At 20.5% G+C, this 18,458-nt stretch overlaps 1 protein-coding gene across 9 annotated transcripts in view; it reads left to right on the top strand.

Moving 5' to 3' along the window:
- LOC107998018 (protein draper) overlaps nucleotides 1-18,458 on the top strand; it is a 29,371-nt gene that overhangs the window by 7,018 nt on the left and 3,895 nt on the right. For 2 of the 9 annotated variants that reach the window (XM_017057018.3, XM_062085510.1), the window contains exons 2-12: nucleotides 13,936-14,193; nucleotides 14,619-14,745; nucleotides 14,831-14,999; nucleotides 15,316-15,562; nucleotides 15,649-15,769; nucleotides 15,852-15,989; nucleotides 16,103-16,282; nucleotides 16,358-16,685; nucleotides 17,179-17,286; nucleotides 17,559-17,723; nucleotides 18,034-18,240. In XM_017057018.3, coding sequence (XP_016912507.1) covers nucleotides 14,102-14,193; nucleotides 14,619-14,745; nucleotides 14,831-14,999; nucleotides 15,316-15,562; nucleotides 15,649-15,769; nucleotides 15,852-15,989; nucleotides 16,103-16,282; nucleotides 16,358-16,685; nucleotides 17,179-17,286; nucleotides 17,559-17,723; nucleotides 18,034-18,240 — 1,882 coding nt within the window. In that variant the 5' untranslated portion in view covers nucleotides 13,936-14,101. Of the gene's footprint in view, nucleotides 1-2,056; nucleotides 2,254-7,778; nucleotides 8,010-12,091; nucleotides 12,154-13,935; nucleotides 14,194-14,618; nucleotides 14,746-14,830; nucleotides 15,000-15,315; nucleotides 15,563-15,648; nucleotides 15,770-15,851; nucleotides 15,990-16,102; nucleotides 16,283-16,357; nucleotides 16,686-17,178; nucleotides 17,287-17,558; nucleotides 17,724-18,033; nucleotides 18,241-18,458 lie in introns of those variants that run through there. The other 7 variants (XM_062085511.1, XM_062085509.1, XM_062085508.1 and 4 more) reach the window with 7 other exon arrangements.

The raw sequence follows: 18,458 nt of genomic DNA, 5'->3' as shown, positions 1-18,458 counted from the left end.
ATAAATTTTTTTAAATAAATATTAAAATATTTAAAATAAATAATATCAGTTTGTTGATATTAAGTATATTGTATCTATAAAAATTTTATTACAAAAAATAAATTAATTAATGTACCATAATAATTATTTTTAATTGCTCGCCATTTTAAAAAAATATCATTATTATAAATATTAGAAATAAAAACTATCATTTTTCTAATATTTATAATAAGAAAGAAAGGAAGAAAATTATAAATCTAATTAAAAATCTAATTTAAAAAAAAATTATTTTAATTCTTCATATTATATATCAAGAAATATAAGAATCAAAATCATTTTTTTTAGCAAGATGAAGCATTCTTATAATAATTCATATAAATTGGACAGATATATTAAATGGATCGATGTAAAACTGCAGCTGGCTTTTGCCGCTGTTGATGAAAAGCACACAATCATTCTAGTGGTCAAGGATTTCTGCGGTAATGCAAGAAAAAGAAAAAAATAAAATTGAATATTGAGTTTATAAAATAGTGAAATAATTTATATCAAAATTTTCTTCAGCACATGAATATTATCATGAGTTTCAATACAAATACAAATACAAATTGAAAAAAAATTTTTCAATGAATGAATATTATCGTGAGTTTCACTACAATACAAATATAAATTGAAAAAAATTTTTTTTATTTTTATTTATGTATTATACTTATATAATCATAATTTTTTAGATATGCTAATTGATTTTTTTAAAAAATTAATTTAGTATTACTAGTTGAGATTTCAATGAAAGAAATACAAATTAGAAAGATAACAATTATCTGGGTAATTAATGATTTCTGAATCAATTTGCTAGTTGAAGAATAGATAAATTTATCATTTGAAATTATGAATCTAATTATTATATCATTAAAAATATTTTGTTCGTATTTAGATATTAAAAATACTTAAGATATTATTTTATTTCTTAATGAAAGTTATTTGAAAAAAAATTATTTAATTTGCAATTTTTTTCCAATATTATATTATTACTCCATTAATTTTTTTTATTTAATTCTTTAATAGCGAAATTATGATTTGAGATAATTTTTACAAGAAATATTTGTTATAATTTTTTTCTCATCATTGAAATCTACTTGAATGTACGATTCTGTATATAAAGTATATAAAAAAAATCAGGCTATATTTATGTCACATAATCCTTATATTTATCTTAATCCTATTTCTTTTTTTTTTCTTAAATATTATTATTATAAAGCATTAAAAATCATTTTCTCCTGTTTTAATTTATTAATACACATAATTCATTATTTGATTAAAATACCACATTATTCTAATTTGATTTAAATTTGTTGCTAAAACAATGCATCCGTGTCGTAAATTTGTGACCAGTCGGAATATTGTGGGATCCGATTTTTATGGAGCATTTCCTGTGCTCTAATAAGTGTCGAGAGCTAACTTCCTTGTTTTTGGTCGTTAAATTTCGAAATGTCTTTTCGAAAATTACGCTTTAAACGAAAAAAATTATTGTATAAAAATATTGTAAAAGTTATTGTATATTTTCTTATTTTTTTCATAAGAAATCATCTCATATCTGTTTTTAGATAATTTTTAGATTATAACCTTATAATAACTTTCAAAAATAGCAAACATAGTAGCGTTTCTAATTATTAATCATTATCCATGAAAATATTATATTTTTTTAGGAAATCTCAATGATGAATAAAATTATTTTATTCTTAATCTTATTATCAATTTTTGGATTAACAGAAAATTATGATTAACAACAATTTAATTTTTTGTTAATTATTATTATACTATGATGATAGAAATATACAATATTGAAAAAATTTATGTTAAGAAAGAACATTTAATAAAAAAAAATCAATAATTAGACGAGAAAAAAAACATTAGATATTTTATATTTCGAAATTGTCTATTAGACATATTGTTAATAGAATATAATACATATACGAATGTCGCTTTATTTTTTTGAATATGATGATTTTGAAAATATATTTATAGTAATTAGGATAAAGACATGAGTAAAGTAGAAGTTTATAACAGAGACATCTGGTGGTAATTGTTAGGACTACTCAAACGTATTAAAATTGGAATTAGAAAAATTTGACTAGTGCTATCCTTAACCTTCAAGAAATACAACAAGTATTAATTGTGAAAGAAATTTCATAATATTTACAAAGAATAACTGTGCATCAGAAGATAATCGCTTAATTTCTACTTGTAGTTCATTTTATAATTTTACATTATTACGAGGTCAGAAGTTCTCGATGACATAAGCATGTCATAATATCACAACTAACGTTTATGAGTCGTTTTGTTCATATGCATGCAATTCGTCTATCTATCCGCTTATCAGCAAAGAAAAATTACACTATCAAAATAAAGAAAAAATGATATATTCGTCTCGTCGAGTTTTACAGTTGGTTTAGGCTTTCACTTCTACCTTCTTGATGTTCGATTACGTAAGAAAAATCGTGTAGCTTGCATGGTTATTATCCGGTGTACTGAATACTGATTTTCACTTATAGACATGCACTGTAAATATGCAGGATTCAAAAAATAAAAAATTTAGTAAAAATAAAAATTTTTGTATTTATTTTTCATTGAATTATGAAAGTTTTATTGCAATTATTTGTGAAAGTTCCAACGATAAATTACGTTTTTAAAAAAACTGAAAAAAAATAGTAAAAATTATGAATTTTTATATTTTTAGAATAGAATTTTTATAATTTTGAATATTATGACAATTGCATATATTCTGAGAAGAAAATAAAAATAAAAATAATAGAATTTTCTATTGCTTGATAAATTTTTGTAATAATTAATATTATGATAGAATTTCGTAGTGTGTAAATTTAATAATTTATGTATGTAATAATAATTGATAATAAATAATAGATATAAATTTTAACATCTTTGTAGATAAACTTTTTATTAATAAAATTAAAAAAAAAAGAAAACAAATTTTTTTTGAATAATGAAACATTTATAAGATTATCAAAATCTGTTAAATATTTAAAAAGTTTATGGAAATTATATGGAATTATATTTAAAAAATATTAATTTTTTGAAAATATATATTATAAATATATATTAATTTTAAATATAGTAGTTATCTAATCCTTAAATTTTTATTTGTACAACCGTAGAGATAATAATATTCTTCTTATATCTCAACCAACAGACAGACAATTGCGATAAGATAATATCGTTTCAAAATTAAAGTTCATTGACTAAAATGATGTTTTATTTTTGAGCGTTATAATATTTTTTTTCTTTTTTTTTCTTTTTATGTATAAAATATATATATTCTATATATATATAGAAAAATATATAGAAAAATTTTATAAAAAAATATTTTAATATTACTATAATTTTAAATATCATATATGTTATATATATTTGTATTATTATATTATTATATAAAATTCTGAATTTTTTTTAAATTTTTGATAGTGTAAAAAAGATATTAATAGCATTATTATTATAAGAATGTAAGAATAAATTAGACATTTTAAGGAAATTAAATCTAAAATTAGTAATTAATAAATTACTTGTAGATAATATCAATACTTTCTCTATCTTATATAAAATATAAGTTACTTATTTCATATGTAATTGATATCTTGTTAACAAGAATAATAAAATTAACTTTTAAATAACTTATTAAATAACATAATAAATATTAATATATTTTCAAGTAAAAGTTCATTCATTTATAACTAACAATTTAATTATATAAAATTTATTCTATAAAGAATAATAAATTATAATTATAATTATAATTATAATTATTATATATAAATGTATATTTTATTATTAACTTAATATTATTTAATAATTTTTTTATGTAATATGATAATCAAAATAAATTCTTTTATAATAAATATTGAGATTTTTTAAAATTAATAATTATACAAAAACAACTGTCAATGAATTCAATTTTTACAGTTATTAAACGATAAGATTTAATAAATGCTATAATAAAAATATTAGATTTTTATTCGCGATTTTTTTATCAATGAATTTTATAAACAAATAGAATAAACGAACAGGATCGTAAAAATTCTTAATATTTTATTTTTAAAAACTTTAAATTGAATTTGATTCAAACAAATTTTCACGATAATTTTCATGAAGAAATTTTTTAATTACCTTTTTTTATTTATAACCTTACTATAGTAATAGGTTATTTAATTTGTCTTGCCAACCATTAACATAAAGATATCAATTTGAATATGAAAAAAGATATCAATTTAAATATTATATATATATAGATATATATATATATAAATTTAAAAAAATGATTCTGATTATAATATTATTTATAAAAAAAAATAGTAAAATTTTATGTTTTCTATTCTTTTCTAAAATCTAAATATTTGCGAAAAAGAATTGAATATAAACAATTTCAATATCATCATGATACGTTCATTTACATTAATATATTAATTATATAACACATTTACCTTAAGAAAGACACATTTTTAGTTTGATAGTAGAGTCATTCCTTATTTTCTTGAAACTTTTATATTCAAAACTTTTATATTTTTTTATTGTGTTAAGAAACAATCGAAAATCAATGTTGTTATATTTCATTGATTCGTTTTTCATTTTACTAAGAAATAAGCGAATGAAAATATGATAAAATTGATAATTTTCATAATTTTTAAATATTTACATATACATATATAAAAGATATTCGGATGAAATATATAAAAAAAGTAATTAGAATTAATAGAGATTAAAATAAAAATGTGAAGATTATTTTATAAATATTATAGAGATTAATTAATAGAGATTAAAATAAAAATATGAAAATTATTTTATAAATATTATAGAGATTAATTAATAGAGATTAAAATAAAAATATGAAGATTATTTTATAAATATTATATATATATATTTAATTTTCTACTAGATGAAAGTTTTATTTCTATTTTGTTTAACAAAATTAAAATTAAGTTATTATAACTTGAAAATAAATTTCAATAGATATTTTTGCATATTATATAATTTTTGTATTTGTTTTAATCATTAGAATTTATTTTTAAATTTTTTTCAAATAATTTATTTGTATGTTATTGTATATCAATCTTTTAATCTAACTTCTCTCATTAATTAACTTAACTTTTCTCATTAGTAATCACGATTTCAAAGATATTGTGTCTATTATTAAGATATTATCATATGTATTTAATCAATTTCATCATTAACCTATAATATGCAAATTATTTCATAGAAATTAGTTATTTTTCAATAGTAACTAGATTAAATGTTTCTTTCGTTCGTGATTTCATCTTTTGTTTCGAACTTGCAATTACAAGAAGTGCAATCATGTTTGATGATGCACATCCCACATAGACAGAGATGATAATTTCGATGTGTTTTATCTGGAATTCTACTACATACATCCTGTGACTCATGTTTTTACTGTGACCCTGATCGTTCTTTTTTTTTCTTTCTTTTTTGTATAAAGGAATAAATTCCATTTTAATTTAGAAAAAAATTGAATTCTCTTTTTTACATATTTAATTTAACGTAGTTTTCTTGTTGAATTTATTATTACAGTCTTGTTTCTGTACGAATTCATTTTCATAATTTAATGGAATTATTTGTTGTATATTTTGTGTATATTTGATGATATTCGATCATAAAAATGAGAGTCAATGAATAATAATAATAATAATAATAATAATAATAATAATAATAATAATAATAATAAAATATTAAAATCGAAAAAATAATCTTAATGACTTTGAAAAAAAAAAGATCTAAATAATAAAAAACTCATTAATTTAAAAAAAAGAAATTTTATTAGTATTTTTTATTACTATTTTTTTTATGTACAAGAAATATATTCTTAAATTTTTTTTATTATATTCTATTATATATTTATTATATATTATATATTATATATATTATTATATATATATTCTATTATATTATCATATTATTATATATTCTATTATATTATACTATTATTTTGTACAAAAAATAAAAAAATAGAAAGAGAATAGATTAACTATAAGTAATGAAATGGAAATTTATAAAAGATATTAGAAATAAAAATTATTAAGCTAAAATCCAAGAGATTTTTTTTTTTAATCAAAACTGCCAGATATATCAATATTCTTGGAAAAAATATTTTTTGAGAATTTTGTTATTTATTTATTTAATTATTTATTTATTTATTTATTTAATAAAAATCAATTTTTGAAAATATTTTCATCCATTTAATAAGAATAATCATAATTAATTCTTTCTTTTTTTTTTTATTATGTAAAAAATATAAATTTTATTTATATAATTTCGAAATCTAATAATATTAAAACTATATAATACTATATGATACTAAGCAATAATTTAATAATATCAAAATATCATGTTATAATATAATATTAAATAATCACAACATAGTAATGCAGAAAATGTAACCGATGACCAACTTATTCTTAATTGTAAAATCTCTCCATTCACTGTTCTGAGTTATACAATCTTCAACTAGATTCTTGAACGAACAATGAATAACGGATTCCCATCTTGATGACTGAATTTCATATTAATATTTTTCAGAAAAATTTTGTTTAAATATTAATACAAGATTCTAAAGAATTTTAAATAAAATGATATTAACATATCGACGCAATTAAAAGATCATGCGTTTTAAGTAGAATAATTAACTAGTGAAAGATTGATTTGCAGAATCATTTATGTGAAATCAAAATATTTTCAGTTATATATTTTTTAATAAAATTATAATAATTATTAATATTTTTTAATAAAAAATTTTTCTGATCGAAAAATTTATGAAATATTATATTAGTTTTTATAAAATATAAAATTCATGATCTTGAATAACGTAATTAAAATAAATTTAAATGATTTTTAAAGTATTTAATTTAATTATATATTTTTTGTAATCAAGTACTTTTTAAAATTTTTATTAATTAATATTTTATGTGTATTTCTATATGTATAAAATAAAAATGTATTATATTTATCATAATGTTTAAAAATCAGTGAATATAAAAAAATATTTATCATTAAATAATTCATTTTTACTTGACCTTGTTCCAAACTGATTGATTAATTAATTAGTTACGCAAATAGATAAGTCATATCTAACTATACTAGATGTTTTTTGCAAAAAAAATATTATCATGTGAAATTAAGTATGTAAGTAAATGATATTCGGAAATTATATTTACAATTAGAAACATTGATTGTTTTAAATATGGATGAATAATAAATACAATATTTTTAAATTAAATATAAATATATATACATTGACATATTGATATATATTTGGTTTATTATTTTATAAAAGACATCAAATATATATAATTCATCGAATCAATTATATATTATTTATTATATAATATATGAACATAATAATAATATAGTATGTGATCAGAATAAATTTTCTATATAAAATAAATATTTAATTGACCTTGTATTCGTTATCTAAAGTTTCATTTGATAATATAATAAAATAAAAATTTATCTAATTTTTTTCTTAGCTTTGCATTTCTTTGTTTGTCAACTAATTTTGTTTGTCAAAATAAATTTTAATTATGAGTGAATTTTCAATAATTTTTTAATTTGTTATAATTCTTTTTTAATTTAAAAAAATTTATATATTAACATTTGTAAGTTTTAAGAAAAAGAGAGAAAAAATTTTCAAATTTTTAATGTTTTAAAAATTTTTATTTTTTAAATTTGAATTATATTTTTGATTTTCATTTTTTAAATTTAATTAGATTTAATTTTTTTAGATTTAAAACTCAGAATATAAAAAACAGATACTATATTATGTTTAGTAAAGCATAATATGAGACAAGAAATCTCGTAATGGAAATCTTTGGAATGTACTTTTAAATATATATGTGTATAGTTCATTCAAGTATACGATGCATTCTTTCTGCAACCGCGCTCGAGACTCCAGTATGTACGACGTTGTTACTCAGGTATACGGCGTGTATGTCAGGTCTCGACAATCAATTAAGGTACTTAAACGGCCCGTTCTGTTTTGCTTTATAAATAAATGTGCTGTACAGAAGCCGTTGAATTGACTCTTCCGGTGATATCTATGTTCGTATATAATATACATTTACAAGCGTTCATTGCGCCTTGACATTTCGATGAATATAATAATATATAGGAATTATTTTTTTATTTTATTTTGTAGATGGAACAGTTGTACAAAAATTTAAAAGAAAGTTGAAATAAATTATGAAAACTATATAACTTTTTAATTATTTAAATTTTAAGAAATTATTATATTATTTTATATTATTTTTATATCATATACATATATGAAATTAAATTGAAATGATTTTAATAGTTAGAAATTGAAATATTCCAGCATATATTTCAATAAAATTTTTATTTAATTTACATATTTATTAAAAAAAAGAGTGAATAAAAAATTAGCTAAAATGCTGATAATAATTTCAGAATTTCATATAATAATTTTATATCATTAAATATCATTAAATAATTATATTAACTAATATAATTATATATTATAATAATTATAATAATAATTAAATTATTTATCTCCATAAATTACAAGATTTTATATAAGCTTATGAATATTTCTATTTTTTTTTACACATTGAAAAGAATTTATACATACAATATTGTAATTTGATCGGTATACAATACAATTATCAAATTTGATTACGTACGAACGATAAAATATAAATGTATGATTTATGAAAATGTCGGAATGACTATGAATTTCAACATCGGTTATATTTATTTGATTTCACACTTAATGAGTGAATAACATCAGTATATATATGCATGCGTTGAAAACAAATTTTCATTTTATATACACAAAATGATAAAAAAAATCAATTTTAAAAGTTCAACATTATAGAAATTATTATATTTGACGATCAAAGTCTGAACATATTTGATATTTTTATTTGAAAATTTTATATTTAATTTCTCTTTAGCTTAGTTGTTATTGAAGAACATTATATATTTTTCATTTTATAGATTACTTAAAAATATAAATTTATATAATTTTACATTATATATAATAAATATAGAATTATTTTTTATTTATATCATTGTGAAATATGAATTCAAAGTTTTGAATTTTTTGTTAAAATTATGTTTCATAATATTTATGTACATATTATTTTAAAAATAATTCAGATGTGAATTAATTTAACCAATATGCATTCATAATACCGTTACATATGTAGTGAAGAATAATACATAGAAATTTGATCTTTTCCTTTCAATATTAGTCGTATATAGTCTGATTCTGGTTCTTTCCTTTCAACTTTCAAGAAAAGAGGTTCTCATTCAATGTTATTCCAACTTTGATTTTAAATGGGCGAATATTATTGACATTAATTATTTGCTATAATATATTAATAATATCAATTTATAAGTCAATTTATAAGTTATAATTAATATATTGATATAAAAGACCAAATATATAAATATATATATATATATACATATAAAATATACACATATATAATAATATAATATAGTATATAAAATTTAATTTTGAATTATTAAATGTTTTCTTAGATAAACAAATAGCAGCAGTCTTTTCGATTTGTGATTATCAATATTATTTAGAGCAATATGATATATCAATTGATCGATATTTAAAATGATATGCAATTGATAAAAACTGAATTAAAGTTGTATATATCTATTATATATACAATGCTGCCTCGATTTGAAGTTCTGAACTCTTATCTTCTTGGTTTATCCAAATGCTCAAGCATAAACTTGATGCTTTGTTTTAAGTCCCTATAGAGCTCAACACCGTTAGTCAATCTATGCGATAATTTGTGTGTATGTATGTATAGATATAACTCGTCTAGTTTTTATTCAACTTGCTCGATTAAAGAGATCTCTGTAATTCTGCTGGTCTGTTCTTCGGATTATGTATATGTACATTTACACAAGATACTTGTTGCCTCTGGATGATCATTACATCTATATATATACTTCTAATTGAATCATAAAATAATATATATCTATTATATAAATGTATCTATTTATTGACGTAGGTGTAAAATTGTTGTGTTTTCGTATATACAAATAAGATTTGTTGAACATATAATTAATATATTTTGTAATATCTTATATGAAGTATTAATGGAAAAATAATATAAATTTGTAAATAAATTAAACTCAATCATAAACTTTTAATCATTAAAAAAAATAAAATAAAATTCAATAAAGATTCAATAAAAATAAGATCAAATAAATGCAATTTTTTTTACTATATAATATATATATATAAGTAATGCGATCGAAGATTATAACAACGGAGATAAAATTAAAATTTTTCTAAATGTAGAAAATTTAGAAAATATATATTATTGATATTTCTATAAATATGTTAATAATTTGATTTTAAAAAATATTTATGTATTTTCCAAGATTACAATACTACAATACAATATTAGTATTGGAGGATTGACATATTATTGTTAAGCAAAATTCTATAGTTTATATATTGAATTGTCTCACCCACAGTGATGTTAATGAAATAACTGGAAAAATATGATTATTATAGAAAATTATAAACAATGTTAAATTTAAACAATGAGATCATTTATTTTCAATAAGAGATGGATACTTGAATATTTCGAACTTAAAATATTAATTTAAATACTTAAGTAATCGTTTAAATACAAAATATTAAAATAAATAAATAAGTAATTGAATATTTTAATTTAAATTATTTGATTATGTAAAAAAGAATAAATTTAAATATTGCAAGTTTAACTTATCAATGTAATTGCAAAAATTGAAGTACTTATAAAACAATATAAAACAAATAATATATAAAAACGATATAAAACGATATAAAAACAAAATTATTTAAATATATATATTTGAAATTTCCGTATTTTAAAATTTTTCGCAATAAAATCCAATATTCAAATTTATCTAATATACTTAATGTATAAATTTATTAATAATTAAATTTTTAGTGATAAATATTCAATTTTCAGATAAATTAGCATAAATAGTTGCGATTAATAGTTATTACACAATTTGTTATAAAAGTTTTAATGCAATATAGAGAGTAAATAGAAATTTCATTCAACAAAATCTCTGTGAATCATTTGTATCAAGAGTCTGTATCACGTTTTTTTAACCAATAAAATGACTCCAGACTTATGATTCATATGCAAGCACGTGTAAATCGTGGATCGAATGACTCGCGACCGGAAATGATAGTGTCAACCATTCGAGAAGATTGCGGAGATTCAATGGTGATTTTCCTTTCACGGTCATTGGCGATATCGTTCAATTTTCAATTAATTATCACATGTTATAGACATTTATTTAAACGAATGAAAAGTTAATCTAATAAATCAGCTATACAAACATTTTGTCTTTTTTATTTGTTTGAATCATAATTTATATATAGAATTGTATACAAATATAAAGTAATTAAATATTAAGTTAAAAACAAGAAATAGAAATAGAAATTTTTTTCAATAAATATTGATTCTGAATTAACAATTTCTTTCTAAGTTCTTTCATGTTATATTTAAATGTATCATCAGTTTTTATTTTGTAATTCGAATGATTATTGACAATTGATTTTAAGATTATATAATTATATTAAATAATACTTAGTGATTTAGATGTGATAATAAAATCTGGTCATTATTGTCAATAAGATAGATTTTGATTTTTGTTAATTTTACGATAATTGAATCTATCAAAAATGTTATTCGTGATTTACTTATAAAATTAAATTCGTTAACTTTCTGTTTTGTTTACTATTTCATCTTTTTGTTTTATATATATATATATTATTGTTATTATTATTATTATTATTATTATACTTAATATTTTTTCTTGAACAATGTTATATAAGTATATTTATAATCAATGTATAATACAAATAAAATTACTAAAAATGAAGTTATTAAAAGAATACTGAATAGCTAAAGTTAATTGACTAATAATTAAAGAACTAAATAAAATTATAAAATTATAAGATTAAATTTGATAAATATAATCAAGATTTACTATCATAATTATATATTTTATTCATGTAATTTCTTTTGAGCTACGTAAAGTTTGATGGATCTGCACAGAATGCAAACAATCAAGAAGAAAGAACTTGTTTTACTGAAGCGATTCAAGGTTAGTTGATCCGGATAAAGAGCATGGATGTTTGAAATTCGATCCACACGTGACTTCGATCCTTTTTTAATTTTTAATGTGGGCTACTATACTTATATATTACAATATAATCTTTTTTGACTTCGATTGTATAAACGAATAATTATTGACTATCATGATGTTTAGATTATTATAGAAATATTAATAATATTAAAAAAAAACTAAGCACAAGAAAGAAAAATCTAATAATATAATAAAAAAAAAATTTAATAATAAAAAAAAGTATTATAAAGTCAGATGGAATGCAACAGAATAAGATAAGAAAGAAAGTTTCTAAAAATAAAAATGCAATAAATAAATTTAAGGAAAATAAAAAAAATTAAATCTCTTGATATACAATGTAAAATGAATGAAAAATATATTATTATAAAATATAAGTAATATTTAAAAAAAAGCATAAAGTATTAAAAATTATATATCATTCTATTTATTTAAATTAATAAAAGAAAATAAATATACTTCATAATTAGAATTCATAAAATAAAAAATTTATCGATTTTTTACAGCTTATGATTTTTATATCTAAATAATACAAATTCATAAAATTCATTTAAATAAATGTAACTGACAAGAATTTATTTCATAGGATTAATTAAAATTTTGCTCTTATAAATGAATTCTATTCAGTAATATTAACTAATATTAAAGAATTGAATTTACATCTCCGTGAAAATTTAAAAATGATAGACATTTCATATTTTAACATATCATTTACATTTTCCTGGGCACTGCAGGCATGGTTGACGATAAACTTTCTATTCGGCAAATTGAAGACAATAATACGGAAGTTGTAGCCAGCCTTCAGTGGTTGTATGCAACTTTTTCCGAGCTTCGTATGACTCAACATATAATACGAGCAATATACTCATCAGCAACTATTCAGCAACATTTGAATCGATAATCGTACCACATACTGATAATTTCTAGAAAGTTTCCATGCAAAGATTAGATATCATTCTTGGAATTTGATATTATAAAATATACCTTCTTAAGAAATAAATAGAAATTTTTACTATTTGTTATCTATAAATTAATTTTATCTATATAATGGATTATTAAATTATTTTATTATTCTGATAAACTTATATATTTATATATTGTGTATTATATGTAATTAACATTAAGCTCTTATTAAACAAAACAACATATGTAAATTTAATATATATAAATCTTATAATAATTATTAATAATAAAAAAGAGTATTTAATAATTTATATACATTATCGTATTGTTATTTTTCAAAAGAAAATTTTCATATGATGATTCTTTCGATCTTTCGATTTTCTAAATCAAAAAAGAAAGAAAATTGCTATTGAATATATTTCTATAAAATTGTTTCCATTTTAATAAATATGCAATTTGTCACGAATTATACAAATCGAGAGTGCAATTAAAATAAATAAATTGCGATATGGAGTTCAAAGTATAAAGTCTAAAGTTAAAAGAAATTTCTTTGAACTTACGTGTCTTAATATCTTTTTTTTTATTTATTTCTTATTTTTTTTTCAATAATTTTTCAATTTTTAAAAAATATGAAAAATGTTTAATTAATTAACTTGAAACATTATTATTTTGTTTTTACATTCTCTTTTCTTATTATATAAAAATATTAAATTAATATTTTTACTCTCAAACTCTCACTTTGATGAACTCTCACTTGATAACATTTTGAATATAATCATACAATATTTAATAGTAATATTTTTATTAGTTGATTATTTTATATTAATATTTTTTTTTCAGATCCAGAAAAATGTTGATTATGTGGAATGTATAAAAATTATCTAAAGAAAAAAATTTCACCTATAATATTTGAAGACATTAAGAGATATTGCTTAAAGCAATGTGATATACATGAAAATATATACTATATATATTTATGTTTTTATATAAAAAACGATAAGTCAGAATGACTTTATCGATTTATTTATTAGCTGCCATTGCAGCTTTGGGAACAATTAATGCTTTAGAAGGTCCAAATATATGTACGAGGCAAGAAACGTAAGTATATGAGTTAACATATATTTAAATAAGAAAGAAATAAAATAATACATATAAAATTATAAATGATCATTTATTTTATTTAGTTTTCTTTTTTTTAAGAATTTAAAGAACTTAAAAACAAGTTTTAAAAGAAATTATTTATAAAATATTATTCGGAATTTCTATTAAAAATTCTCAAAAGCATGTTCGCATATGTTTTAAATAATTTAAAAAAAGAAAAATAAAAATCATATTAATATTATATTAGAAAGTTTTCTTCTTAAATTAATGAATTTTTCAATAAATAATAATAGTATAAGTAATAACGAAAGCAAATAATAATAGACTTAAAAGAATTAATAATTTTTTTTTAATCATTAATCTTATTAAACTATCTTTTTCATAACTCATAATATTCATTTTTTACACGTGTTTGGTGTCAGGTACACAGTGACGGTGAGGATATCGGAGCAGAAACCTTATACTGTCCGAGAGAATACTTGGTGCTTCAGTTTTCCACCAAGATGCTCCAAATATAAAGTCGTATTTAAAACCATATTTAAGGAGCAGGTAATAATGATAAATAAATAAATAAATAAAAATAATAATTAATTAAAAAGAAAGTCTTTTTAATGTTTGAATTTCATTGGATTAGGAATTAAAGAAACAGAGACCAGTGGAAGAATGTTGCAAAGGTTTTACGGAGACCAATGATGGCGATCGTTGCATTCCTATCTGTTCCAAGGACTGTATTCATGGTACTTGTATCGCACCCGATGTCTGTAAGTGTGAATCAGGTTACGGAGGTCCATTGTGTAACTATAGTAAGTTCTAAGATTATACATATTATTTATATATTTCTTGAAATTATTGTAATAATCAAACTAAAAATAAAAGAAGATATTTTTGCTTTATCTTCTATTTTATTATAACAGATTTTTTTTTACTATTTTTATTATTTATTTTATTTAATTTTTATTATATATATTATTTTATTAATTTATAGTCAATTTTACTGACTATAAATTAATATTATAAATAAAGAAATTGTTTCTTGCATTTTATATGTTTTATTATTATTTATGAATAGTTTAAATTCTTTAAGAATATAATTTAAAAAAATTTATATTTATATTTAAGAATGTCCACCTGGAAAATGGGGCAAATCTTGCGAAATGGACTGCATGTGTCAAAATGGAGCTACTTGTGATCCATTTGATGGTAAATGCTTATGTAATAGAGGTTGGACTGGTACTTACTGTAATCAGGAATGTCCTTCTAATCGATATGGACAAGATTGTGGCGAAGAATGTCGCTGCCGAAATGGTGGAAGTTGTCATCATATTTCTGGCGAATGCCATTGTGCTCCAGGTTATACAGGACCTCTGTAAGACTCTTTATTTTATTATTAATTTTATTAAATATCAAAATTCAAATTTTAAATTATTTTAATATAATTCTTTCCTTTTCTAGTTGTGATGATTTGTGTCCACCGGGAAAACACGGTGATGAATGCAAGTCAGAATGTAAATGTCAAAATGGTGGTTCTTGCAATCCTACAACTGGCGAATGTTACTGTACTCCTGGATGGACTGTAAATTGATTAATGTTTTATAATTTTTTTAAGTATTTCATATATCAATATATGATTTAAACTGAATTTCATTTAAAAATAGGGTTCCGTCTGTGCAAGTCGATGTCCAGAAGGTTTTTGGGGTAAAAACTGTTCTCAAGAATGTGATTGTTATAATGGAGCTGGTTGTCATCATATTACTGGAGAATGTGAATGTAAATCTGGCTATTATGATGAAAAGGTTGATTATTTTCAGAAATTTTTAATTATTAAAATAAATTTTTGATTTCTGGATAAATATAATATTTTTAAATAATAATTTTTATAATTTTTGAAAATTATTATGTTTTACAGTGTTTGAAAATATGTCCTGAGGGAACATTTGGTTTGAATTGTACCAACAATTGTACTTGTGAAAATAGTGCAATTTGTTCTCCAATTGATGGATCATGTACTTGTAGTCCTGGTTGGATGGGTGAAAAATGCAATAAGCGTGTTTGTCAAGATGAATTATGGGGACCCAACTGTACAAAAGTATGTAATATCATAAATTCAATATTCATGTTTCTATATTATTTTCAATGCAAATAAAATAAAAAATATTATTAGATTTGTGAGTGTGAAAAGAACAATACAGAAATGTGTCATCCTTGGATTGGAAAATGCATTTGCAAACCAGGATGGGATGGTGATATTTGTACCAGACCTTGCCCTCTCTACATGTATGGAAAAGGCTGTCAAAATCGTTGCAATTGCAAAAATAATGCACAATGCTCACCTATAAATGGAACTTGCATTTGTGCACCAGGATATAGAGGTGAGGATTGTAGCGAAATTTGTCCTGACAACACTTATGGTGAAAACTGTGCACAAGAATGTGTCTGTAAAAATGGTGCCACGTGTTCACCCGAAAATGGCCGGTGCAACTGTACAGCAGGTAATGTATTACAAATTTGAGCACAAAAATTAATAAATTAATATATATTAATATAAATAATTTTTAATAAAAAAATGAAAGATGTAACCTTTTTTTTTTGATTGAGTTGTGCATGAGTTACTAAAAAACTATCTTTTAAAGAAAGATATTTTTAAAATGAGAAGCATCTTATGATTTATTGTTTTTATATTTTTATTTTATTTTTGTTGTTTGGATTTAATTATTAATTTAACTCTTAATTGTATGATTGTAAATAGCATGAACAAGTGTAAAATATAACTGTAATTTTTAATAGTATTGTATGTTATTTATAAATTTGTGGATTGTATTCTTTTAAATATTAAATTATTTTATAAATATATTTATTTAAGTAATCGTTACTAAAGGTAAGTACACCTAATTCGGTAAGAATTATTCAGTTTAATTGTTTTTTAAAATATCACTTTTTAAGTTAAATTTTATTCCTGCATGTATTATTATTACATTTTGTTAGGATGGGTTGGTGTTTCATGTGATCGTCCATGCGATGATAAATCTTTCGGCAAGGACTGCGAAGGCAAATGCAAATGCTTTAATAATGCTGCCTGCAATCCACAAAATGGTAAGGTGCTGGTTGCAATTTTTTTTAGTTTTAGAAAAAATTAATGCTTCATTCAAATCATTAACAAAAGAATATTAATTTGTATAGATTTTTAATCACATATCTTTATTTATTTCTTAATAAATATCATTTTTTTCTTCAATTCTATTTCAATTTTTATTCTATTAATGCCTTTTAATTTAAGTCTATATATTTTTGAAAATCATATTTTTTATTTCTATTTTTATTTTGCATCTATATCAAAATACGTTATTTTTCTTAAACACATGCAGGCACATGCACGTGTGCAGCTGGCTTTACTGGTGAATTTTGCCAAGATCATTGTGAAAAAGGATTTTTTGGGTTGGGATGTACACAAACCTGTGATTGTCATGAAGAGAATAGTCTAGATTGTGATCCTGCCACTGGTTATTGCATCTGTAAGCCAGAATGGCGAGGTTTGTTTTTTTTTTAATTTGTCATACATGAAAGCTTCAATATTTATCCCTTCTTGACAATAACATTTTAATATCCCAATTATCTCATTATTTCATCATAAAAAAAAAGAAAATCATCAATTATTAAATAGTTTTCCTATCTATTTACTTAATATATCATTAATATATCATATTATTTTATTAATATATTATTTTAAAATTTCATTTAAATTTTTTTTAAAAATGATTAAAATTATTAAAAAAAAAAGATAGGAAAAATATATGTTTAATGACGATTTCAACAATATGAACATTCAACAAAATGAAACAGGAATTCGTTGTGAAACAAAATGTCCAAAAGGTCTTTATGGTAATGACTGTCACTCGCAATGCGAATGCATGAATAATAGTTCATGTGATCCGGAAACAGGCACTTGTATTTGTGCCAGAGGCTGGGAGGGAGTTGACTGTTCTCAACCTTGTAAAGAAGGGTGGTATGGAATGCGTTGTAAGGAAAAATGTCCAAAAAAAATACAAGGTATGAATAATAATTCTAGATAAAAGTAAAATAAATCAAATTTTCGCAATTCTATTAAAAAATAATCATTATTAACAATTTTTGTTAATTGCATGAAATATATTTTTATATTTTAAATTGTTTGATATAGTTTGCATTTTAAAAATTAATTTATAATATTTAAGCATGTTTATAATAAGCACAAAATTAGTAAAGTTATATAATTGATATGAAAAATA

Source organism: Apis cerana, linkage group LG15 (assembly GCF_029169275.1).
Source record: "Apis cerana isolate GH-2021 linkage group LG15, AcerK_1.0, whole genome shotgun sequence".
Taxonomy (NCBI): Eukaryota; Metazoa; Arthropoda; class Insecta; order Hymenoptera; family Apidae; genus Apis; species Apis cerana.
This window is presented reverse-complemented; position numbering and strand designations above follow the sequence as displayed.